General features: G+C 41.3%; 6 protein-coding genes across 11 annotated transcripts in view; 3 read left to right on the top strand and 3 right to left on the bottom strand.

Moving 5' to 3' along the window:
• Window positions 1–649: 649 nt before the first annotated feature.
• LOC128257198 (leucine-rich melanocyte differentiation-associated protein) lies at window positions 650–1,606 on the bottom strand. Of its 2 annotated transcripts, none has more exons than XM_052988086.1 (4): window positions 1,460–1,606; window positions 1,156–1,392; window positions 939–1,087; window positions 650–885 (listed from the first exon to the last, which is right to left on the bottom strand). In XM_052988086.1, exons 1-4 carry the CDS (start codon window positions 1,487–1,489, stop codon window positions 753–755), a joined length of 549 nt encoding a protein of 182 aa, XP_052844046.1. In that variant the 5' UTR covers window positions 1,490–1,606; the 3' UTR covers window positions 650–752. The 2 variants fall into 2 exon arrangements, with proteins under 2 accessions (XP_052844046.1, XP_052844054.1); XM_052988094.1 differs by having other exon boundaries at window positions 746–869.
• A 5,133-nt stretch (window positions 1,607–6,739) lies between these two features.
• Window positions 6,740–8,567, top strand: LOC128259820 (uncharacterized). Its single transcript, XM_052992421.1, has 2 exons — window positions 6,740–6,975; window positions 7,380–8,567. The coding sequence occupies exons 1-2, from the start codon at window positions 6,840–6,842 to the stop codon at window positions 8,324–8,326; spliced, it is 1,083 nt and encodes a 360-aa protein (XP_052848381.1). The 5' UTR covers window positions 6,740–6,839; the 3' UTR covers window positions 8,327–8,567.
• Window positions 8,568–9,328: 761 nt separating this feature from the next.
• LOC128251685 (RYamide receptor) overlaps window positions 9,329–22,701 on the top strand; it is a 56,354-nt gene continuing 42,981 nt past the window's right edge. For 3 of the 4 annotated variants that reach the window (XM_052978779.1, XM_052978781.1, XM_052978782.1), the window contains exon 1: window positions 9,329–9,650. The gene's annotated coding sequence lies outside the window, so the exon portion shown is untranslated. The remainder of the gene's footprint in view (window positions 9,651–22,701) is intronic. The other variant, XM_052978780.1, reaches the window with a different exon arrangement.
• On the top strand, window positions 13,494–17,024 carry LOC128251680 (uncharacterized). Its single transcript, XM_052978770.1, has 2 exons — window positions 13,494–13,612; window positions 13,676–17,024. Exons 1-2 carry the CDS (start codon window positions 13,579–13,581, stop codon window positions 16,636–16,638), a joined length of 2,997 nt encoding a protein of 998 aa, XP_052834730.1. The 5' UTR covers window positions 13,494–13,578; the 3' UTR covers window positions 16,639–17,024.
• LOC128251683 (uncharacterized) lies at window positions 17,134–19,118 on the bottom strand. 2 transcript variants are annotated; one of them, XM_052978775.1, is made up of 4 exons: window positions 19,035–19,118; window positions 18,704–18,980; window positions 17,400–18,645; window positions 17,134–17,369 (listed from the first exon to the last, which is right to left on the bottom strand). In XM_052978775.1, the coding sequence occupies exons 1-4, from the start codon at window positions 19,072–19,074 to the stop codon at window positions 17,205–17,207; spliced, it is 1,728 nt and encodes a 575-aa protein (XP_052834735.1). In that variant the 5' UTR covers window positions 19,075–19,118; the 3' UTR covers window positions 17,134–17,204. The 2 variants fall into 2 exon arrangements, with proteins under 2 accessions (XP_052834735.1, XP_052834734.1); XM_052978774.1 differs by having other exon boundaries at window positions 17,134–18,645.
• LOC128251686 (phospholipase A1) lies at window positions 19,686–21,047 on the bottom strand. Its single transcript, XM_052978783.1, has 2 exons — window positions 20,911–21,047; window positions 19,686–20,715 (listed from the first exon to the last, which is right to left on the bottom strand). Exons 1-2 carry the CDS (start codon window positions 21,044–21,046, stop codon window positions 19,742–19,744), a joined length of 1,110 nt encoding a protein of 369 aa, XP_052834743.1. The 5' UTR covers window position 21,047; the 3' UTR covers window positions 19,686–19,741.

Here is a 22,701-nt window from a genome sequence, read left to right as displayed (position 1 = left end):
CCGTTCATCACCTTTTTTGCTTTGCTTGTGGTCGGTCCTCTGAATTATCTTGGGTTTATGCCGGCCGGCAGACAAATAAACATTTTTATATGCACCCTACAATTTAAAGAAATTGTCTATGGGTTAGGCTAACAATTAAGCTTAAAAACATTTTTTTTGTTATTCTCAATTTAAAACAGGTTTAGCTAGCGTGGGTTTAGCTAATAATAATGTTTAAAAAAATCGTTTATCATTGTAGCGCATTTTACAGTGATTCAGGCCTAAATCTTATAGTACATTTGGATATCCTTTTGATTATTGCTTTATCACACAATTTATTTTGAGCACTGGTTCGTAAATTGAGAATGTAAAGCTTTTTAAAGCGGTTGCTGTTTTGCTTACGTACAAATGCTTGAAAGCTTTTTCTTTTACGGTTTGTGAATTAGCTTTGGTCTAGAACAGGGTGAGTTTTTGTTATCGCTAAAAACTTTCTAAAAACCTTTTAAGTTTAAATCGCAACAATTTATTACAACTAGTATCATTTTTTTTTAATTTAAAAAACAAATTAAATTTAGCATCAGCTATTTAAAAACATCTAAGGAGTTAGCTTTTTTAAAACTGCTTGAATATGGAACCCCGCAATGTTAATTTGAAATATTATGTAAAGCAATCTTGAAAATATACTTTTAATATTTCATGTAAACTACATGACTTTCGTATCTTTTTTCTAATATGTATATTTAAATAATTTTCTTTTTTATCAGGTCGCCACCTCAGAAACTAGTTGTTTGTATCAGTTGCTTTCCAGCATAACTTTTTAGCGGGAAACTTTCGTACTGGTAGGTGCGTTGAACCAGTCCATGATCCAGGAATTTCAGCTTGCTGAGCGACTGTGCAATGTAATTGCTAAAACAGATCGAAAGCTAAGTTTAGATGAATCAATATTTGAGCAGACCCACCTGTAGTATGCATAGTCGTAGCTAAGGTAACTGGAGAAGGGCTGTAGTTCCAGACCATCTGGGCAGATTGGATTGCCATGGAAGCTCAAATATTGCAGGTTGGGAAAAAACCTTCTGATCAGTCGCATTGTCGTTGGCAGGTCGCTGAACTGGAATTGAGTATATTTATTTGATAAGATTGTCTAGAGAAATAATTATAATATTTGGTAAATAATACCTCGTTTTTGTTGAGCATAAGTACTTCTAATTGGGGCAGAGGGCGTGTCAACGTTCTGAGATGAGCTTCATGCATTCTATTGCTGTCCAGGACCAAGTGACGTAGCTGCTCGAACTCCGCCAGCCAGGACAAATCTTTCAGGCAGTTATGGCTTAGATCCAGTTGCTCTACATGATCAGCATGGCTCCTAACTAGTTCATGAGATAGTGTTCGCAAATTCTGCTGCACCAAAATAAGCTAACGAGTTGCCGAACATATGAAATACTATTTGTAATCTCGGCCAGATAAGCCCCATTTTCCTTACCTGACTTTCGTTGTGGTTTGGGGTTTGCATTGCCCTGAGATATATCGTATACGTGGTTTACGAGATTATGTGCTGCTTTTCGGATACCTCACCGGCGATCTTCTCGTGAGCAACTAAAATGCGTACTCAACTTGGCTGCAGTCGTAAGCCGAATGCTTTTGTCTTTAGGTTGCCTCTTTTAATTTTTGACATACCCTAAGCAGAGTCTGTTTAATTGGGGATATGCCTTTTTTGAATGCTTCGAAGCAAAAACGAATTTTTTGTTTTTTTTTACTCAACCCAAATCAGATTTTAAATAAATACCAAAATAAAAAAATATGTCATAAATTTTTAAAAACTAAAACATAAACCCAATGAAGTGGTCTCTTCTTTATTATACACTTTAAAGTCATGTTATAAATTAGGCTTAACTTGTGACTTACATTCATTTTGTAATAAGAAAAACCTTTTGAATTTGAAGTAGATATATTTAGTTTTTTTTATCTAGACTGTACCAAGTTCTTATGAAAAGTTTCTAAGCTTGGAGAAATGCATCTCAAAAACCGACTAAATATATTACGATCAATTGATTTCCCTATAACGAGGGTATTGTTAGTTTTAGACCCAAGTTGCCTACTCCATGTGCTCTTTGTTTGCTTTTAACTTTGTTTGGCTTCTGTGAAGCTTTATTTCTCATCTGACGTTTTCTTTCATCGTTTAAACTTTTTCAAGGCGTAGTGATAAGCTATCAAGTCTGATGACATGTAGATGGCGCCAGCGGGCGACTATGATCTCACATCGAGTATACGACAAGTGGGCTTAAATACGACACCGCATTTAGTAACGGCCATTTAGGGGCTAGTCCTTCGACTGGCTTTAACCTCTTCAAAATCGGAATTGGTCAAGTGCAAGTCGTGCGATAAATGCTCCACAATGGCAAAGTGCTGGTAAATACGTTTTTAATTGCCAGTTGGGCAGCAAACAGAGATGACGGCCCACTAAAGAGCCATAATGAAAAGGCGAATGGAAAGACCAACGCGGCCTGACAAGCAAATTTGTTAGTGGCCACAATGCGATTGACTGCAAATGGCTAACAAATTGGAATTGAGACTGGGGGCTGGGCAAACTAGTGCCAAACAAAAGGAGATGACAGCGTACATAAACAAAGCGCCAGATACAAATTGCGGCTCAAAGCATTTAGCCGGGCACTTAGTTCAACGAAACCCAACCAAACGCACCGGCAGATGCGCAGATACGCAGATACTTTTGCGTACCTGTTAGATACTCGGCGGAAAAGCATTCGATTTGTCTGACAGCTGTCAGCTGTTGCAGATCCACGAAGAAAACATTTTACCCCACATTGCCCCCGAGTCATTTGACCACTATCATTGACAAAATATTGCCATTTGCCTTTGTGCACTAACCATGTTATTACACTATACTTTTGGCCGGCAATAAGCGTGTGTTTGGCTCTATATATAGGCCTTTGATTGCTGTGCGTCTCAATGGGCATTATAATTCAATGTCAATATTTGGCCACATGTTGAAAACAATTGTTCCATGGCAAAGTGGGCTTCAATTCGGTTAGGCCTTACTGCTGAAGGGCGGTAAAAATTCTCTCGAATAAATAGATAGCATTCTACTAATATTTATTTTATTGTGAATTTTTCAAAAGTTTTGTAGGCCTAGATATATTTTTGTAAGTTCTAAAAGTTGTGTAACGTAAACTTTATTAAGTAAATGATATGAATTAGTGTTTACTATAAATACCCTACATACCGCCTTCGCTTTTTGGAAACTATCAAAAATTTCTAAGAACGAAAACCTTTTAGGAACTTCCGATGCCATAAAAACTCTTGATAAAAGTAGTAGTTAAACTGTATTTTACCAGCTCCTATATTGACTAATTCGCAGCACTAAAATCTATATATACAAGTTTAAGTAATCTCAAACTCATCCCAAAATCCAATTTGTTTCCTTTTTTTTCGGTCGAGACTGCTATTAGCCTCATTAACATTGCCCTAGGAACACGGCTATGGCAACGAACCAAAAACACCCACACCACGTAAATAATAAAAATAACCTGGCCTGCTCCAGTTTTAATTACTTCCCACAGGTTGTAAGTGAGTTACATAAAATCCACGATGGGCTGGAATAAGGGCCTCGATAATTGTGCTAAAATCGAATGACCTTGATGGGCGGAATGGCAAGCGGTGCAAAAGCGCTCTGGTTGTCTGTCGTCTATAATTAACGATATAATCGACGACGCCGATCGCTGTAATCATCATCAATATGTTCCTCCGGGGCATGCTATTAAGTCGTCTTAGTCAAACGATTTGTCAACGCATTTATAACAAGGGGAATTGGGGGGAAATAGGACCACATTCATTGACCATTTGTCATAATTTACGAAGTGTGGGCTGAGGCCCCAGTTAAATATATAACATATACCCGCGATCTTTTTTTATAAACTTTTTGGACCATGATTTGCATGTTTTGTTTTCGCCTTTTTGTTTTCGATGTTTGTGGTAAAAGTAAAAATACACTTGTTTTGGAGTGTAATAAAATTATTTAACTCATTAAATCATTTTATGTGGAGGCAAATTATATGAGCTTAGGTTAATTTGAGGTCTGCGAGTGATTTTTTGTGAATTTAATTTGGTGTTAATCGTTGTAAATCAAAGAATGTGAACATTTTTTAAAAGTAGAAAATAAATGAATTATATTTTGAAAACATTAAATGTAAATACCTATTTAGGAATGCCCTTAATTTTAATTAGGGACTAGGATCTGTTATTTTTGAAGTTTTAAGTATTAACTAATTTTGTTTATAAATAACATGTATTTTGCCCACTTTTTAGTAAGCCAGATATCTTATGGTATACGTATCATTATACCCACTTAAGCCACAAGGCTCGCAGCTTCTTTTACTCCATGTTAAAAGCCAAATGACCTAAGCATTCTTCGGCGATGGAATGCGCTTCTCCACTGCCATTGGCCAACTAATCGACTTGTGGGTTCACATCTCAATGACAAAGCCCCAAAGCTTCTGCCCCTTCGTGTTGGCCGTTGTGCTTCTTCTATGGCTTTTGCTGTTCGTGGCACTTGAGTGCAACAAGTGGCAAGTCAAGTGGCGCATCCCCGGCCGCTCCGTCTATTTTAAGCTGCTCCGATGGAAATTCCCCCCAAACAGTTGACCGAACTTCGCGGCAATGTCAATGGAACCGGACGAAGGGCACCGAAAAGTAGACAAAGCCAATGCCAAGAGGAGAAGGGCAGGTATCTCCTGATCGTCGCAAATCAACAGCTCGTGGATGGATGTGCTACTGCACTGTTGACCTGGTTTTCACGAATTTCGATGCGTCGATGACACAATATGCGGCAGCTCCTTTTGGTCTTTCTTTTGCTCTTTCTCTTTGTCAGGGATGGAAATATATACATTGTATTTAGGGGAGTAAATAGCTTATGTTGAATTTTTATAGCTCTTATTAATATTAAAGGAAATATTAAAAACATACAAGTAGTTATAAGTATAATTATAACTTGAAGCTTTATAAAACTCAACAGACTTTAATTAAACAATTTCAAAGGTTTTTGTTGTACCTTACCCGTATGTGATATTTCGTTGTGACTTTACCAACTTTATTCACAGCAGAGAAATTTACTGTTTTTGCAATATTTTTAAGCAATTTTCAGCATTCTTAGTTTATAAAATATTAGTTTAGTTACAGGTTCGTTTTTTATTGTATCATTTTTGTTTGTGTATGTTGCAAGTGTCTGTGCATCCCTGTTTTTTTTTTTGTTTAGCAGAGTCGAGCCCTTCTTTCCGCTGTCATTGCCTGACTCGTTGGGCTTCTTCATCGGTGGCCAAGTGCACCAATTTCCAATCGATTCGATCGGTGACGTAAAGCCCCAAAAACCTTGTTGCCATTACGTACGCCCCCCAGCTTCTTGTGCCGCCTTGCGGCTCCAAGATACATGTGTCCGTACAGCCACTCCACATTTCTCCACCTTTCTGCGTCGAGATGCGTCGGCTGCAATTACGATTAATGGTTTCTGTGTGTGGACAGCAAGTGGACAAGTGTCTCGATTCAGCCGACTTCGGTTGCTGAGGGTCTATTTGCTTTCAATCCCTCGATGTGTGCACCAAATCCAATTAAACGCCGCTCGCTATTCACTTTATTTGGGTAGCTGCTGTTTTGTTTTATTACTTATTGTTTCGATTTCGTTTTTTTGGTTAATGTTTGGCTTTAATTTGAAAATTGATTTTGATTTTGTTACGATTGTTTCGTAATTGTTGTCGTAGGTGTTGAAAGTGTTCGCTGTCGACGGTTGACAGTTGGGGAAAATTATGTACTGGCCTTGAAAAGCCCTTCGTTATTATGTTTCTTTTGGTCTGGTGACTTGTGGTTTTCTGTTAGCTTTATGAAGGAATTTGTTAGGGTTAAGAATGGGTTGAGTGTATATATTAATCTAATGCATTGTATTATAAACAATGACTTGCAGCTTTTTAATATACTTTCATAAATTCACAATCTTATTTATTTAAGAAATAAAGTTCAGAAATTATTGCTTATTAAGGTGATATATTTGATTGAATTTTTAAAATAACATTTAAAACATGCTTTAAATTTCTGGCCTCTGAACATTAGTTTCATTGTTCGATTTGTGGCTTCCAAACGAATCCTGTGATAAAATGGATTATCTTATGGCTGGTTGGCCAAGGAACTGCAAGCTGGACAAACAAGTTCCTCGAGGCGTCACATGAATGAACTCCATCAATGGGACTCGGTCGAGTGGGTAATCGTGGGTCACTTTCGATTTCGAGCCAGCGATTTGAGAGCGCTCCAATTGTGAAAATAACACTTGGAGCACTTGGCTGAAGGTTGCCGCTGCTGCATCTCACCGATGAGAGATACCAGATATAAGATTCAAAGATACTCGCACGAGAGTGTTACACAAAACTGTTTGGATGATTTTGCTCGGGCACAGGTCTTTGATTTTGGACTATGGGGTTGCCCCCTCCTGGGAGATTGGATTTGCAGCCGGGTTTTGCTCTAATTTCCCGCTTGTGCCCATCGCAAGACACGTGTCGCAAACTCCTCTCTGCATCCGTATCTGTGGCTTTGCTCTGCTACCGCCATCGCCTCGCTTTTGGCCAACTTCAAACGCCGCTCTTCGCGTCTCTTTTAATGCTTAATTAAATTCATTTTTTTCGTTTACCTTTTGTAATGAGATTTTGAGCACTCAGCGCCGGACATCGAATCATATAAATTGGGTCCGCGGCTACCAACTCAGCATCAGTCGAGCATCGAGCTTCTCCACCGAAGCACTCCATCGAGCCAAAGGATTACGGGTTTACTCAGAAGCACAGGATTTTCTATTACCAGGAGCAATAGCCATGCGTGTCTCGTCGCTGTTCGTTGTGTGTGTGGCCTCCCTAGTGGCCAGCACTTTGGCTCGTCCTGAGCCCCCATCCCCGTATGCCTACCACGGATTACCCCAGCAGCAGAGCCAGCGGGCTTTGCCACTAAATGGTAAGTGTCCAGTTAAAGAATGTTATTAAAGCTTGTCTCAACTTAAATCAATCTGATTTATGGACAGAACTTAGTTAGAATGAGTGAAATAAATATTTTTAATTTGCCTCCTTGTGAGCTTTTTTTTGTCTATATATATTTCCAATATGTTGAATGTAATTTCATAAAGATTTAAATTTACATTTAAATATCTTTTTTTTGTAATAGATAGATAAACAATTGAATTTAATTCGAATATAATCTAACCATTAATGTCGTATTTTTCCGTTGTTTTGTTAAATAAATAAGTTATATCTTTGGCAATTATAAATTAATTATATTTAAAGACCAGAAGAACAAACAATTTTTATATCTCGATGCATATATAAGCCAATACTAATTTTTTCCCCTTTTTTTGTGACCAGTTCACCCCGTGGCCCCGCAGATCTACCAACCGTTGCCCCAGGAACAGTCTTTTGCCAACTTTGCCGCTCCTCAGCAGACCTACCTGCCCCCCCAGATGCAGCTGGAAGCCCTCGAGCAAGTGCCTCCCACTGCCGCCGCCGCAGAGCCCCTGAACGCCTACGATGACAGCTACAACATGGCCCACCGCCTGTCCGGAGTGCAGCATGCCAGCGGCTACAACAACGGGCCCCAGGAGACCAAGGTGCACAAGCACATCTACGTCCATGTGCCGCCAAAGGACTTCGAGGAGGAGGACGCCATCCAGACGCGGGTGCACCACCAGCAGGGACCCAAGCAAAAGCACTACAAGATCGTGTTCATCAAGGCGCCATCCGCCCCGGCCATCCGCCAGCCAGTTGTGCCGCCACCACCTCAGAACGAGGAGAAGACCCTGATCTATGTGCTGCACAAGAAGCCGGAGCAAGAACAGGACATTGTGATCCCGACGCCACCACCCACCAAGCCCTCGAAGCCGGAGGTGTACTTCATCAAGTACAAGACCAAGAAGGAGGAGGCCCCCGTCTACGGACCCCCGCCCGCGGAAATGGAGCCCCGTCAGGCCACCGCCGAAGACTTCGCTCCTCTGGCCGAGATCGCCGATGTCCTGCCCCCCACTACCTTGGCCCCCGAGCCCGAGGTGGAGCAGCCTGCCGTTCCCGCATCGGTCTATGGTCCACCCACCGCAGCCGCCTACACTGGGGAGGAGATCCAGACCACCTTGTCCGCTCCTGCCAACCAGTACCTGCCCCCTGCTACCGCTCCCGCCGCTCTGGCCATCGAGGAGCCCTCGATGGCGCCCATCGTAGTGGAGGAGCAGCCCGAGCAGCGACTGGCCCCCATTCCATCGCATGTACCCGCCACCAGCTACGGTCCTCCCAACCGCTTCTTCCTCAAGAAGCTAAAGTGAGGCCCCCAGGCAAGAAGCTGATGAAGATGCCCTAGCCAATTTCACAGTTTGTCATAGTCTAATTCCCATTGGATGCATCTCTACCTCTACCCCTACCTCTACCCAATACCCTGTTCCCAATTCACACATGCACACGTGCCACACCGCCCCACATGCACATCTCGTTGTTTGTTCGTTTGTAAAACTTGTTACATTTGTTTTATTAAAAAGTAGATAATAAATATTGAATTTATAAAAAAAAGGTTTTATTTCTTTTCGTAATATATTCGGCTTCAGAGGCGCTACAACTATATACTTATTCGTATATAACATTAGCAACTAACAATGAAAAAATACTATATCAATATATATAATAGTTAGGTTTTTTTTGAGAAATAGTGTAATGGCATGTAATAAGGGCTTGAAATACTTATTTAAATATTTATGCCAAGTTTTAAAAGGACGGACATTTATACAAACTTCATTATCTAAAAATCTTAAGAAACAAAACAAAAACTTTCCTTTATTTATGGCTTATGGCTTCTACTATATGTAAAACATAAATACCACAATGAATGTCTCGTTTCAGTGATTTAATGATTGCTCATGCCGTCGAAAATGATAATTGACCCTGTATGAAGACTTGACCTTGGCGAACTTACAGCCTGCTTAATTGCGTTACGTTTTGTTAATTTCTGCGGTAGGCCCACTGTTGATGGCTTTCCTCATTGCTTTGCGGCCAATAAACGTGGCAGTAATGACCAACGTGGTTAGAAGGAGGGATGTGGCCAGGGCAACATGTTGCCTAGATTTCCCGCCAAATCAAACAGTTGGCTTTTGGGGGCCGGTGCCTGCGCAGAGCGGTGTGGCAACATGTGGCTGGCAGCCGGCAAAGGAGCAGGAGTGGCGCCCGATGTCGAGTGGTTCGTGCCCGAGTTTCGTGGCCGGCTGATCAGTAAGTCAGTTGAAAAGTCGGATGCAAAGTCCGGCGGCACATTCAGTTCGCTTTGTGTGCTCGTGCGAATCGCATCGTTGGTGGGCGTGCTCCTTTAGCTTTTCCCCATCGTTTTTCGCCTCGTTCTCGGGTCTCGGAATTCAACTTTTTAACTCATAAAAAAAAGCCATTTAAATCAATTGGATAAGTGCCAATAAACAGTGAACGATAAACAATTAATAAACTGACACTATTAACAAGCAGCCAACGGTGCGTGTACGCAATAGGGAAAGTGAGTGAGTGCAAGTGAAATTGTGGCCATTGTTTCGGGGCATTACATTTGACACTGTCGGTGTCAATTTGCCTACCAAGGCAAAGGCAGCTCCCTTTCACCCCGCAGCACTGCACCAGGTGAGTGTTGCAATGAGCTTTATTTACCCGCTAATCAGCTTGTCCTCTCCGCTGGCATCTGCCTTGTTGTTTCCCCTCGTTAGCATTCCACTGAGTTTCACACATCGAGTCAGTTGTTGGGTTCTGTGTGAAACCAGGTCCGGACACATGACCAGAAATCACTGCTATTTCTATACCTTTCACGACCCTTGAAATGCGTTTGCGATGTATCCAATTAATTTTTCGTGCGCCACAGGACAGTTTACCGTTTAAAAGCTGATTGGCTTAATTTAGCGGCATAGAATGCCGAAATATTAAAGGAAAACTAAGTTCTAAGAAAACATTGCATTTGATGAATTCAATATCCATTTTTAGTTTGCTTAAGCTGCCATTTACATGACCCAAATTAAGTGAAGTATGTGTACTTCGTAAAGACAAATGTTATATCAAAATGGTAAAATCGCAACTACGTTGGACTTTTCTGCACTTCAGCTGTTTTGCAAAAAAATCTTATTGCTTGAATGTTCTTTATAAATACTCGAATACATAATTTTATCACAAATTCGTATTTGTATTACATTGTCCTTAGCCTTTGCCGGAAATATCATCAATCAGATTTTTATTGTGCTACTGAAGCACTATCAGTTTGGTTGAACACAAAAAAATATGAAGCATACGCAGCGTTGTCATTACTGACTGCGTAAATACAGCACAGAAAGAACTTAAGCTGGTCTTATCCAATAAGCTTCTGGTTAATTATAAAATACGCATCATGCTACTAAAATGGAGCTGTTTTACCGTCTTTGTTTGTTGTTTCCAATGTGTGTTGCAGGTAAACGCGTATTTTATCATCAACTTGCAGTTCCATTGCTTTCTCCCCATATTTTGGGGTGCGTCTTCTACGCTTTTTAGCTTTAATTTGCCTCTTCTGCATTTATTCGGGGAGATTACTGTGAGCCTGATTTTTTTTAACTTCTTTTCTGTTCCGACTCTCTGGGAATGTTTATGTGTCGTTTAAATGTCAACGCGTGTCGGGCTGTACACACAGATTTATTGCCGCATTTTAGTGACTGTTGTCTGTTTGCCTTGGGTATATGTTTCGGATTTTGGTTTATTGATAAGGCAAAACTTACTGCTTTGTGGCATTTGCATATGACCCGGGTGATCTGAGGGATTTGCCAAAACCAATGTCAACACTTTGAACACTTTGGCATTAATATACTCAGCTAACGTCGTAGGCGGCACTTTCCCAAAATTTTCATCATCATCACAAATAATAATAAATTCAATGTCAGACATCCGTTCACATTCGCTTTTCATTATTTTGTTGGCTGCACGATAACCTAAGGCTGACAAAATGTGAGTTCAAATAATTTACCGCAAATATTTTGCTAAATAATTTTGCACAAACATTTTGTCAGTCTGATGATATAAAATTCCCTATCAATACATTGATAAGAGCCAATGACAGTTTTTTTTGTAAATAAACTAGCTTGTATATTGCAAAAAGCACAAACATTAAGATAAACAAGCAATTGCTCTGCTTGTTAAATATTGGCTTGCTTTCGATATCATGTATCAAAAGACATATGTCCCTTAGTTTAATATGTAAGGTTCATGGGCGAATATTAAATAACTAAACTCTCTTGAAAATTTAATTCTTAATTCTTGCATTAACAATGCTTATTGACCAAATACATGTTGTAAATCCTCTTATCAACAACCATTTTTTGGGCAAATGTGTTTTTCATATTAAACAAATAAATACTTCAGTTGAAATTTGTTCATGCTGTTACATACAATTTCTGGCTTACAGTATCTGAGTAAAAAAATGTTTTTCTTAGGTTTTTCAAAATACAATAGTTAACTAAACAAAATTCGCTATGCTTTTGTTAGTTTCATGTGACGTTTTTTCAGCTTCTGACTTGCTCTCTAGGACTTGTATCGTTTTTTAAAGCATTTCAAATGCTGCCAGAAATTTTGCGAATATGTATAGTGAGATAACCAGAAAAACGGTATGACAGCAAAAAATTGAATTTATTTACACTCAAAATACACACAAACACTGGTGGAAACTCTCCAGCAGTTGGCCAACTAAAGGTATAAAAAACTTGTGGGTGTTTATAAACTTTTGTTTTGGAACGGCAGGAGGACAGTGTGCTCATCTCAAAAGGTTTTTGACATATTCCCAAACACAATTTGCAAGATTCATTGAGATGGATGCAAGCACAGCTTCCACCATAAAAATTTCCTTGTCTCAAACTTGCCTCAGTCATTCAGAAATTTCTGTAGAGAACGGCTCTGGATTTTTTGTATTTTATAAATTAAACTGCAATTGGGTCCAACCGATTGAAGACTTGGGAAGTGTCTGATTTATTTTAACGGCAGCTTCGAATTAATCCAAATTTCAACAGGTCGTGTACGTAATATTCTTTTAAAGAATTTCAATAGAAAAACCGCAACCAAAAACCTGCATATTTTCACAAATGTTTAAGCTCCCCAACATGATTCGGAGAATTCAAATTTTCCCTTGCCATTCAGTGTAAGGCAAAAAAAAGGAGGATTCAGAATTCACGTGGAAAGCAATTGCTTATCCGCCCTTATTTCTCACAAAATGATATTTGTGCATACATCAAAAACTAAATCAACCAAATTCGCAGTTTTTAGCTTAATTGGAAGCGGAGTCCGCTTTTTGCAGGAAAAAGTTTTAATTTTCATGGAAGTTCAGTCAAGCCTGATAACCCTTTGCCGTTGGCGGGCCTTTTGAATTATTACAGCTGCTTTGAATTAGAAATGAATAAAACGTAGACCTCATTTTGTAAGAGGAAAATGCACAGAACAATGCATAGGTTGGCATAATTTTCCACAGTCATAGCTTCATACATTGCTAGACTGAAATGATAAGTTAAGTTTGCAACCTTTTGGCCAACCTTTTTGGGCTATTGTTGACACTTTTAAGTTCGCATACTTGTCGACGTTCAGGTGGCAGCCACAATTGCCCGAGGACTCGTGTCATTAGCCGGCCAGAAGCATTTGTTTTGTGTACCTTTAAGTCATTTGGGAAACGAGTCACTAACAACGTTTAAGAATGCCAAAAAAAAGGCAGCTTGGGAATGGTTTCCTTTTAAACTACAAACGGAATATTTGGTGGCATTCAAAGGGCGAATGTTTGTAGTTTGGTAAAATCCGACCGCAATTTACGATTTTTTTTTGCCAGAAACAGGGAAATCAATGGAAAACACGGAAAAATACCAACGGACTTTTGGATTAAAAATTTCCGTGGCCAGTTGGGTTTTGATAAATTAACGAGTGCTCGGGAGTGGGACTACATTGGTTTAAAAGGTGAAGGCGTTAAGACGCCTAAAATGAATAATGAACCTTTAGGCGACTGGTAGATGATGTGGCATTAAGTGGCTGGCTATGCCGACACGTCTAAGCTTTTTGACCTTCGCCCAAAAGCAGCAAATGCTCATGGATTCTATTTGTATGTTAATTTCTTAGTCACAGTTGTTGGGATATGTATAAATTCGGGGGGGAAACCTCAGATCAAACAAGTGGCGATAACAAACTAAGCAGAAAATATGCAAATTAGTTGACAATAAGTGTGAGTTTCAACACAGCTTAACACATTCCGGGTGCGAAAATTCCGTTCTTTGTTTGTATAAATTTTTTTTCATTTTGGATATCCTGTGACAAGCCTTTGGGTTCGTTAAGCTCGCAAGGCTGCACTATCATTTGTTGCCGATTATTAAACTTATACAAATGTATTTCGATGCTGAGTCATTTTCTCACACATTTTTTATTTGCCACTCACGAAGGGACATATGTAACATCTTGAGATAAGGCCATCTTACATTTCTATCTTATCTGTGGTTACAAAAGTGCTAATGGAGTTGCAATATAAAAGCTGAAACTTTATGGAACGCCTCTCATATGAAAAAAAAGTAAAATGAAGCTGCAACGACTGCGGATGATTTACCACGGTGAGACAGTTGTAACCCTAACAGAAAATATTGATGAAACTAATGAATTTTTCCCTGGTTTAGTGGGCTCTTTGTGGGCATTGATATGCTTGATGCATACATCTTTAGCGTCTGTCATAAAGGATTCTATTAAATGTACCGAGGGTTCCGTAGCTGTCGACGTCGATGATTGTGCCAGCTATTTTCAGTGTCTCGATGATGAAGCAGTGCACATGAGCTGTCCCAATGGAAGTTATTTTGAGGCCAAAAATGAGGTTTGCATGGTGGATGAGTTTGATGTCTGTCCCACTTCAAGAAGAAAATGTTTCGAGGGCCAACTTTTTGAGGATTTCAATGATTGTGCCGCTTACCTGATGTGCTCACATGGAAAGCTGGTAATGAAAAGATGCCCTATTGGAAGTTATTTTAATATAATATCGAAAAGCTGCCGCATGGATAGAAGAACTTTATGTACACCCGAAAAGAAAATATGTTTGGAAGGAGAAATAACAGTGGATTCCGAGGACTGCGCCGGCTATTTGGAGTGTGTCAGTGGAGTGGTTGAGAAGAAAAAGTGTCCCAGCGGAAGCTTCTTTGAAGCCATTTTCAAACTCTGCCAGGTTGACGAGAATGGTGTTTGTTCCTCTGCATCGGATCAATGCAGTGAAGGGGAGGTTCAGGTGGACCCTAATAACTGCGCTGGATACCTAAGCTGCCAAAGCGGAAAGCTGGAATCTAAAAGTTGTCCCAGTGGCAGTTACTTTGAGCCCACTTACAAAACCTGCATCGTCGATGTGAATGGCGTGTGCGTTGATGCACCGGCCAAGTGCACAGAAGGAGAGCTGAAATTGGACCCCAATAACTGTGCGGGATACTTTAAATGCATCGGTGGCGAACTGGTGGAGTACCAGTGTCCCGCTGGCACCTATTATGATTTAAATTTAGAAGCATGTTTAGTAGACAGTGAGGGTGCTTGTGTCACTACCATCAAACTTTGTACTGAAGGAGTTCGGGAAGAAGATCCCCAGGATTGCGGTGCATACAAGCAATGCATTCGAGGCGAGGTTGAATATCTGAAGTGTGATTCTGGAAGGTACTTTAATGTGACTCAACAAGATTGCCTTTTTGATGGTGGTCAAGTATGTAAAAAGTCGGAAGAGAAATACAAGAGTGAGTATACAGCGAGTACTGTTGCCGATATTCATCAACAAACAGGCAGTACTGTTGCTGAATTATATCACAACACGAAAAGTACAGTTGGTGATATGCATCAGCAGACAGGAAGTACTCTTCCCGATTTCCGGCTACAAACACAGAGTACTGTTGTTGAATTAAATCAATCTACAGAGAGTACTACTGAAAATTTGCATCCACACACAGGGAGTACAGTTGGTGATTTCCTTCAGTATACAGAGAATACTGTTCACGATTTCCATCAATATTCAGATAGTTCTGTTACTGAATTTTCTCATAACACCGATATCAATCGGTTTCAATCCACGGAGAGTACTACAACAAATTTGTATCAATATACGGAAAGTACAGTTGGCTACTTCCATCAATATATCGAGAATACTGTTGCCGATTTCTATCATCAAACCGGTAGTACTGTTGGTCAACAAACAGGTAGTACTGTTGATGAAATAAATCAATCTTCAGAGAGTACTACTGAAAATTTGCATCCATATACAGAGAGTACAATTGGCTATTTTGCTCAGTATACAGAGAGTACTGTTACCGATTTCCCTATACATACAGAGAGTACTGTTGATTTACATCAGTTTACTGAGACTAGTACGGATAATTTTCCTCAATTTACGTATGGTAATTTCCTTCAGTATTCAGAGAGTACTGTTGCCGATTTAGATCAACAAGCAGGGAGTACTGTTGATGAATTTATTCATAGCACGGAGAGTACTACTAAAAATTTGCATCAGTATACGGAAAATACAGGATACTATACAGACAGCACTGTTGCCGATTTCCATCAATATGCAGAGAGTACTGTTACTGAATTAAATAATTTCACGGAGAGTACTACCGATAATTTGGATCAATATACGGAAAGTACAATTGGTATTGTTGATGAAGTAGATCAATACAAAGAAATTTCAATCGAAAATTTAGAAGTTGCAGTTGTTGGTTTGCCATCTACTGATGCAATTCTGCAGACATTCACATCCAACATAACCTGCGTTATGGACGTAAATGGAGTGTGTGTCGATCCACTTGCAAAGTGCACAACAGGACAGAAGAAACTAGATCCCAATAACTGTGCAGGATACCTTTTATGCACTGATGAAGGACAGAAGGAGGAATTGTGTCCCAGTGGATTCTACTTCGATACCAATTTGAACGGCTGTTTTGTGGATAGTAGAGCTCTCTGTATCACTAATATTAAATTTTGCATCGAAGGAGTTCGCGAACAAGACCCACAGGATTGCGCTGGATACAGACAATGCATTCGAGGCCAGGTCGAAAGTCGCAGATGTCCCTTTGGGAGTTACTTCAATGTTGCCGAAAGGGATTGCCTGCCTGATGAGCACAAAGTGTGTGTTAAGACGCAAGACAACTCTTTATCCGATTTGCAATCTAGTGATTCGGATCAGCAGGTATTCCTACCCGATCAAACCTGTGTGTTGGACTCCAATGGGCTGTGTGCTGACCCACTCCCAAAGTGCAGAGAAGGACAACTAAAACTGGACCCCAATAATTGTGCAGGTTACATGATATGCATCGATGGAGTGTTGAGGGCAGAACTATGTCCCACAGGCTCCTACTACGAGTCAGAATTTAATGCCTGTTTAGTGGACAGAAGGGGCATTTGTGTCACTAATATAGAAATTTGTGATGAGGGACTTCGCGAAGAAGACCCCCATGATTGTGCAGGATACAGAGAATGCATTCGGGGTGAGGTCCAAAATCTGAAGTGTCCGTCTGGAAGTTACTTTAGTGTGCTCCAAAGAGATTGCCTTATTGATCTGGATGAGGTATGCGTGAATACAGGATTCAAGTACTACGAGAATTACCTTCTACATCAATATTAGTAGAGTCGACTTTCCACTTAGCAATTGTGGAGGGCTCCTTAGTTTTAAGATGAAAATAAAATGCAAGCGAAGTCGACAAAAAAAGAAACGACTTTGTTTCTTAAAGAATTTGATGGGAACATTAAAAGTTGAGCGCTTTAATTATATCCCATATACGATTGCATTCGCATGAATAATAAATAAGCTCATACGATAAGTTTCAAGTTAATAAATCAAGTTAGTTGGTAAGTAGCCATTTGGTAGGTGAGACTTTTCGGAAAGTTTTTTTCTTGCCGTCATTAAAAGCAGCAGTGACTGGCGTTAATGCGATAAGGGAACTTTTGTACTAATCAGCACGTTTTCTGTCTGAACAATAATCAACTCCCCGAACTGATTAACCAGAATTATAACATGGATTTTGTGATCGTTGTCACTAAATGTGAATCACTCCGGATGCTAAAAGCAATACCTCGGAACATCAAGCCATGAAAGCCCTTTGGAAACGATTAGTGAAAATCAGATTTTGCTTTGATTTTATTTCAAGCTTTTTCAGACCCAGTGGTCGTGCTTTGTAATAAAACGTTTGGCTAATGATTATCTACCTTAACATTTACCAGAAAGACGTTGAAAATGAAGATGTTCTTTGTGCCTGCAGGAACAACACTATCATCCGTGGGTGGCTTCGTTGGTAGATTTTCCGGTGCCAAGGTGGTGGTGATGGGAAGCTCCGGATCTGCAGTTGTTGAAGGCAGCTCAGTGGGGATTGCGGTTGTTGAAGGAACCTCAGGAGTGGCAGTGGTGTTTACATCAGGTTCTTCGGTTGTTGATTCTTCGTCTTCTGGAGCAGCAGTAGTCGTCTCTTCTGGTGCTTCGGAAGTATCTTCCTTGGGATCTTCAGTAGTTGTAGAGACTTCTTCGGGTGCTTCGGTTGTCGTAGATACTTCCTCGGGCTCGGACTCTTCTGGTTGTTTGGTTGTTGTAGAGTCTTCTTCAGGTTCTTCGGTTGTAGACTCCTCTGGAGCAACGCTGGTCGACTCCTCGGGCTCTTCAGGTGTAGATGGCACTATAGGAGTTTTGGTAGTTGTAGAGGCTTCTTCAGGTTCTTCGGTTGTTGAGTCCTCTGGAGCAGCTGTCGTCGAGTCCTCAGGATCTTCAGGTGTAGATGGCTCTTCAGGTTTCTTGGTTGTTGTAGAGACTTCTTCAGGTTCCTCGGTTGTCGATTCTTCTGGAGCAGCAGTACTCGAAACACCTTCAACAGGAGTGGTAGTCACCACTGGAGCAGCTGTCGTAACTTCGCCACCAGTATTCTTTTCTCCATATCCGTATGGGGAATCCTTGTTTACGGGAACATAGAAAATACCCTCAGCCACAATCGCGTTTACTACAGCACCCATCAAGATGGAGCTGTAACTATCGCCGCAGGTGTTCTTATTGGCGTCCTGGTAGGTTTCACACTTCTTCGCGGGGAAGTTGTTCCACAGCAGCGCCTCCACGTAGTACAAAACAGCTCGAGTGTGCGAGCAACCGCCGGTGATGTCGATTCCACAACCGGGCTGCGACCTACCACCATTCATGTAGAAGGCAGCTTTGCCAATTGGCTGAGAGAAACCCAAGATGGCTCCATTTGTCTGGATGGACTCTACATAAACGGCATCATCGCTGGACAGACGCTTTTCGGTCTTGGAGTAACTGATAAGAGGAGATGCCGGGTCCAAGCCCACCACCTTGCCCACCTTGCCGGATGTCACTTGTTTGGCGGTGTGTCCGGCGACATGGGCCCCCAGACTGAAGCCAACCACTTCCAGAGTGTCCAGGCGCATGCCGTACTCCTGCACCAGGAAATCAACAAGGGCAGCGATTTTCTTGCCAGCTCCCGAGGCTCCAGCCACGGAGGTAGCGTACTCCAAGGAACGACCACGCTGCCAGTCCACCGCAATCATATTGTAGTCGCCATACTGGAACCAGGCATCGGCAATCCTCGTGTTCACACCATCCTTGTAGTTTGAGTTCCAGCCGTGAATGGTGATTCTGTGGTACCATTTCAGTTATTATTATCATAGCCAATGCATGCCGCTACCAACCTCACCTTGTTGGGTTGCTTGGATTAAAGAATGAGCCATCAATAGATGCCTTGGTGGCCTTGATCTGCTGTCCAGTGCTGGGATTGCTCAGTGTGTGCAGATAAAATTTAACCGTGTTGGTTGACAGACGACCGTCCAACGTATCCTCAGCCTCGTAGTATGCCAATTGACGCTCCGCCTGCGCTTTGCCAATCCATCTCAGGCCGCCCTCCTTTTGAGGGACATACCATCCATTAATGCCATGGTCTCGTACCGAAAGTTGGTCAACAGGCCAGGCGCTGGCTAAACACGATTCACGGTCAAGTACTGACAATTTTCAAAGTGCAAAGTCTTTACCTGCTATCACGCAGCCTAGCACAAGGAAGCACAATCTCATCGTTGAAGCAAATGTTTTCGAATGGCCAAATTGTCGCACCTGGAACTGCTATTTATACCTTCAGTCTGCTTAAGTTGAATGAAAATCAAAATCTGCACAACAACATCGGAGTGATTAGATCCCTTGTAATCAGTGTGATTTAAATCCCCCAAAAAATACGCTATAGAGAATTCTGGTAAACTACAATTTGGGTTTCACATTTTAATAGATGAGATAACTGCATGATTTATACTTAAATATGTAACTGATTTTATTTATAAGGAATTGCCTTAATATAAATTAAACATTTAATTGGGCAAACTGCTCAAACTGTTTTATTCTAAAATACAATACTTTTTTGGTTTTCTACAAAATGGATCTTTTAGTTAATTTTCATTAATAATTTTGTGTTGATAATTTAGATATTTTCAAGTGGTAGTAAAAAAAACAACAAGTGCTAATATATATTTTAATAAAAATCCTTCTTAAAATATGAATTTTAAAATATTTTTAGTCCCACTGTATTAAAAAGCTCATCAAGCAGCATGTTTTTTTACTACAAAAGTCTATGGCTTGACGAAAAACTTTCGCTCCACAATATTAGTTCGGAATATCAGTAAAATAAAGCTCAGTACGGGTTGCTTTCGCTCACAGAGCTTTCACTCAATTTATTTAATAGGAATCGGACTTAGTTGCCCATGCCGTAGGGAGCATTGCTACGGACGGGAACGTAGTAATCTCCGGACACCATGTAGGCGTTCGAGGTGGCGCCCATCCGGACGGAGCTGTAGGAGCTGCCGCACTGGTTGCCCACAGCCTCCTCGTAGTTGCCGCAGCGCATGGTGGGGAAGTTGTTCTGGGTCACGGACTCGGCGTAGTAGATCACCGAGCGGCTGTGGGCGCAGGATCCGGTCAAATCGACTCCGCATCCAGGCTGGTTCTTTCCTCCATTCGGGTAGAAGGCTCCCTTGCCGATGGGCTTAAGGAATCCCAAAGTACCGCCATTGGTCTGGATGGACTCCACATACCAGGCATCGGTGGAGCTGAGGCGCTTGTTGGGCGAATCGTAGCTGAAGAGGGGCAGGGCGGGGTCCAGGCCAATGATGGTGTGCACCTGGCCGTTCTTCACGTTCTTGCCGGCATAGCCGGAGACATGGGCGCCCAGGCTGTGGCCGATCACCATGGTATTGTCCAGGTTCAGACCGTGGTTGCTGCGCATGTGGTTGATCAAGTTGGCCACCTGCTCACCGACTCCGGGAACGGCCAGCACGGAGGAAGCGTAGTCCACGGAGCGAGCACGGCCCCAGTCCACGGCAATCATGTTCATGTCGCCGTGGGTGAACCAGGCATCGCGGACTCCGTAGTTGATGAACTCATCCTTGCTGGAGGACCATCCGTGGATGGTGAAGCGAGTCGGGTGGTTGGGGTTGAAGTGCGAGCCAGAGATCGACGAGGAGGTAGCCTTGATCTCCTGGGGAGAGTTGCGGTTCGAGTTGGTGTACAGGTAGAAGGTCACAGGGTTCAGGACGTTGCGGCCCTCCATGCGGCTCTTGGTCTCCAAGTAGGCCTCGGCGAACTCGCGGTCCATCCACTCAAGGGATCCATCGGCCTGGGGCACATACCAACCGTTCTCTCCATTCTCACGAACCTCCACGGCGTGAGCTAAAAGTATTACAAAGGTGGTGTTATTAAATACAAGCTAAGCAATAGATTTATTAATCGGACTGTTTTTAGCCAATTAAAAATTGACTAAAAGTACGTTGAGTGTAGAAAATTCTGGTAAAAACGTAATTCCGAATTTTCTTTAAAGTCATTGCTCTTGTCTATAAAATATGATTATAGCCGAGTAGCACTTACCCGCCAGGACACAGAAGGCCAGCGCCAAAAACAGTTTCATCATTGCGGTTAACTCAACTTCAACTACCAGCTGTGGGTGGCGTGGGGCTTCTTTATATGGATGGTGGCTACGATCGGCCGATCCAATCGCAGACATTTTGAAGCGTACCACTCGAGATAGGCCACTGGATTGGACACTCGCACCATTCTACGCCCTCGATAAGGTCGCGGTCGAGGGTTCGAAGAGCGAAACATGTGTTCCTGCAATCTAGTCTAAGAATAATGTCCATCTTGAATTTAATTTGATTGAATTGATTTCCTGAGGCCGCGTGGCCCTTTCGAGTAATTCACATTTCAGATTGGCAACAAAATCAGCAGTATTTTACGTAATATTCAATCAGCGCAATTAACATATGTCTGTGGCAATCTTAGGGTCTTGCGATTACTTTTTAAATTCATCAATAACCCTCCGAAGTTAAAGTTACTTGTCACTGCTGAAAATTTATAAGAATATTTTTTATGTGATAACATATTTATTTCAGTCCTCTTACAATCAAATTAAAAATTTAAATATAAGAGTTTGATATTTTAGTTTAGCAGAGTTTATACAATCTTTTTCTAGTCATAAAAAGACCTATCTGCTTTAGAAGATGCCTAATAAATGATAGCCACTGTTGTTATTTTTGATTTAAAAGTAATCTCCTGATTAATTAAGGACAACGTGAACGTGACTTGCTAAAATAAAACTCTTAATGAATGACGACTCGCGTTCCAAACCGGATGGGAAGGCCTGTCCGCACCCCCTGAAGTGCGTCAAAGCACTTGGTGATCTGACAGTGATTAGAACCCCCTGAGACTCCTATCGAGATGGAGATTAAATAGCACAAATAGACCGCCTTATTTTCGGGAGTTCATTTAGCTGATATTTATTTTGCAACGGTGTCTATTCAGAATTTGCCAAACGGAGCCTCCCTGTTTACGGGCACGTAGAAGTGGCCCTCCGCCATGTAGGCATTCGAATTCGCTGCCATGCCACATAGAAGACATCATTGCTGGAGAGACGCTTGTCCGGCTTATCCTAGCTGAAAAGGGGCAGGGCAGGATCCAGACCCACAATTGTGTGAATCCTTCTATTTCCCAGCCACATGGGCACCCAAATTGTGTCCAATCACAATCAAAGTATCCAGAGACACATTGTGATGGTCGTAGAGGTATTCAATCATTTCTCCCACTTTGGTTCCAGCTCCAGGAACAGCAAGCCCCGACATGGCATAGTCCACGGATTGCGAACGATCCCAGTTGATTATTGTCCAAGAGCTCTTCTGCTTCCTTTATGTCCATCCACTCAAAACTGCCATCATCCTGGGGTACAAACTAGCCGTTCTCGCCATTAACACGCTGCACAATAGGAAGCGCACGACCCAAAAAATGCTCCCTTTTAAATTTAATTATATAATATTAACAATGCATATTTAAAAACTTACCTGCAGTCAATAAAACTCAAAGTACTACAAGAACCTTCATAATGATATCTCAACAAAATCTAGTCTACGAAGACTCTTTACATGTGATTGTATAGGTTGTAAGTATCAACAGACAGTGCACTTGAGATCGAGACAGAAATATTATCATTTAATAGTTATATATATGTTAATTATAATTAACATTTTCAACAAGACTTAATCGTACACTCCACTTCAGTTATAAGTATATTCCAACACAAAATGAAGCTCCAAGAACAGAGGATGTATCAATAACATAAGATTATTTTAAAGCACAAGCTTGCTTACGAGTTAAAGTACTCAAAGATAC

The sequence above is a fragment of the Drosophila gunungcola genome, chromosome 3R (assembly GCF_025200985.1).
Source record: "Drosophila gunungcola strain Sukarami chromosome 3R, Dgunungcola_SK_2, whole genome shotgun sequence".
NCBI classification, from domain to species: domain Eukaryota; kingdom Metazoa; phylum Arthropoda; class Insecta; order Diptera; family Drosophilidae; genus Drosophila; species Drosophila gunungcola.
This window is presented reverse-complemented; position numbering and strand designations above follow the sequence as displayed.

What these genes read in the sequence shown, in the direction of transcription:
- LOC128257198 (XM_052988086.1), bottom strand. Translation starts at nt 1,489, where the DNA reads ATGCAAACCCCAAACCACAACGAAAGTCAG. An exon ending in CAAACCACAACGAAAGTCAG is followed by an intron (nt 1,393 to 1,459) that starts GTAAGGAAAATG and finishes GCAACTCGTTAG; the next exon opens with CTTATTTTGGTGCAGCAGAA. An exon ending in TACGACTATGCATACTACAG is followed by an intron (nt 886 to 938) that starts GTGGGTCTGCTC and finishes GATCTGTTTTAG; the next exon opens with CAATTACATTGCACAGTCGC.
- LOC128251686 (XM_052978783.1), bottom strand. Translation starts at nt 21,046, where the DNA reads ATGTCTGCGATTGGATCGGCCGATCGTAGCCACCATCCATATAAAGAA. An exon ending in GGCCTTCTGTGTCCTGGCGG is followed by an intron (nt 20,716 to 20,910) that starts GTAAGTGCTACT and finishes TAATACTTTTAG; the next exon opens with CTCACGCCGTGGAGGTTCGT.
- LOC128251680 (XM_052978770.1), top strand. Translation starts at nt 13,579, where the DNA reads ATGAAGCTGCAACGACTGCGGATGATTTACCACG. An exon ending in ACTGCGGATGATTTACCACG is followed by an intron (nt 13,613 to 13,675) that starts GTGAGACAGTTG and finishes TCCCTGGTTTAG; the next exon opens with TGGGCTCTTTGTGGGCATTG.
- LOC128251683 (XM_052978774.1), bottom strand. Translation starts at nt 19,074, where the DNA reads ATGAGATTGTGCTTCCTTGTGCTAGGCTGCGTGATAGCAG. An exon ending in GCTAGGCTGCGTGATAGCAG is followed by an intron (nt 18,981 to 19,034) that starts GTAAAGACTTTG and finishes AATCGTGTTTAG; the next exon opens with CCAGCGCCTGGCCTGTTGAC. An exon ending in AATCCAAGCAACCCAACAAG is followed by an intron (nt 18,646 to 18,703) that starts GTGAGGTTGGTA and finishes ATGGTACCACAG; the next exon opens with AATCACCATTCACGGCTGGA.
- LOC128259820 (XM_052992421.1), top strand. Translation starts at nt 6,840, where the DNA reads ATGCGTGTCTCGTCGCTGTTCGTTGTGTGTGTGGCCTCCCTAGTGGCC. An exon ending in GCGGGCTTTGCCACTAAATG is followed by an intron (nt 6,976 to 7,379) that starts GTAAGTGTCCAG and finishes TTTTGTGACCAG; the next exon opens with TTCACCCCGTGGCCCCGCAG.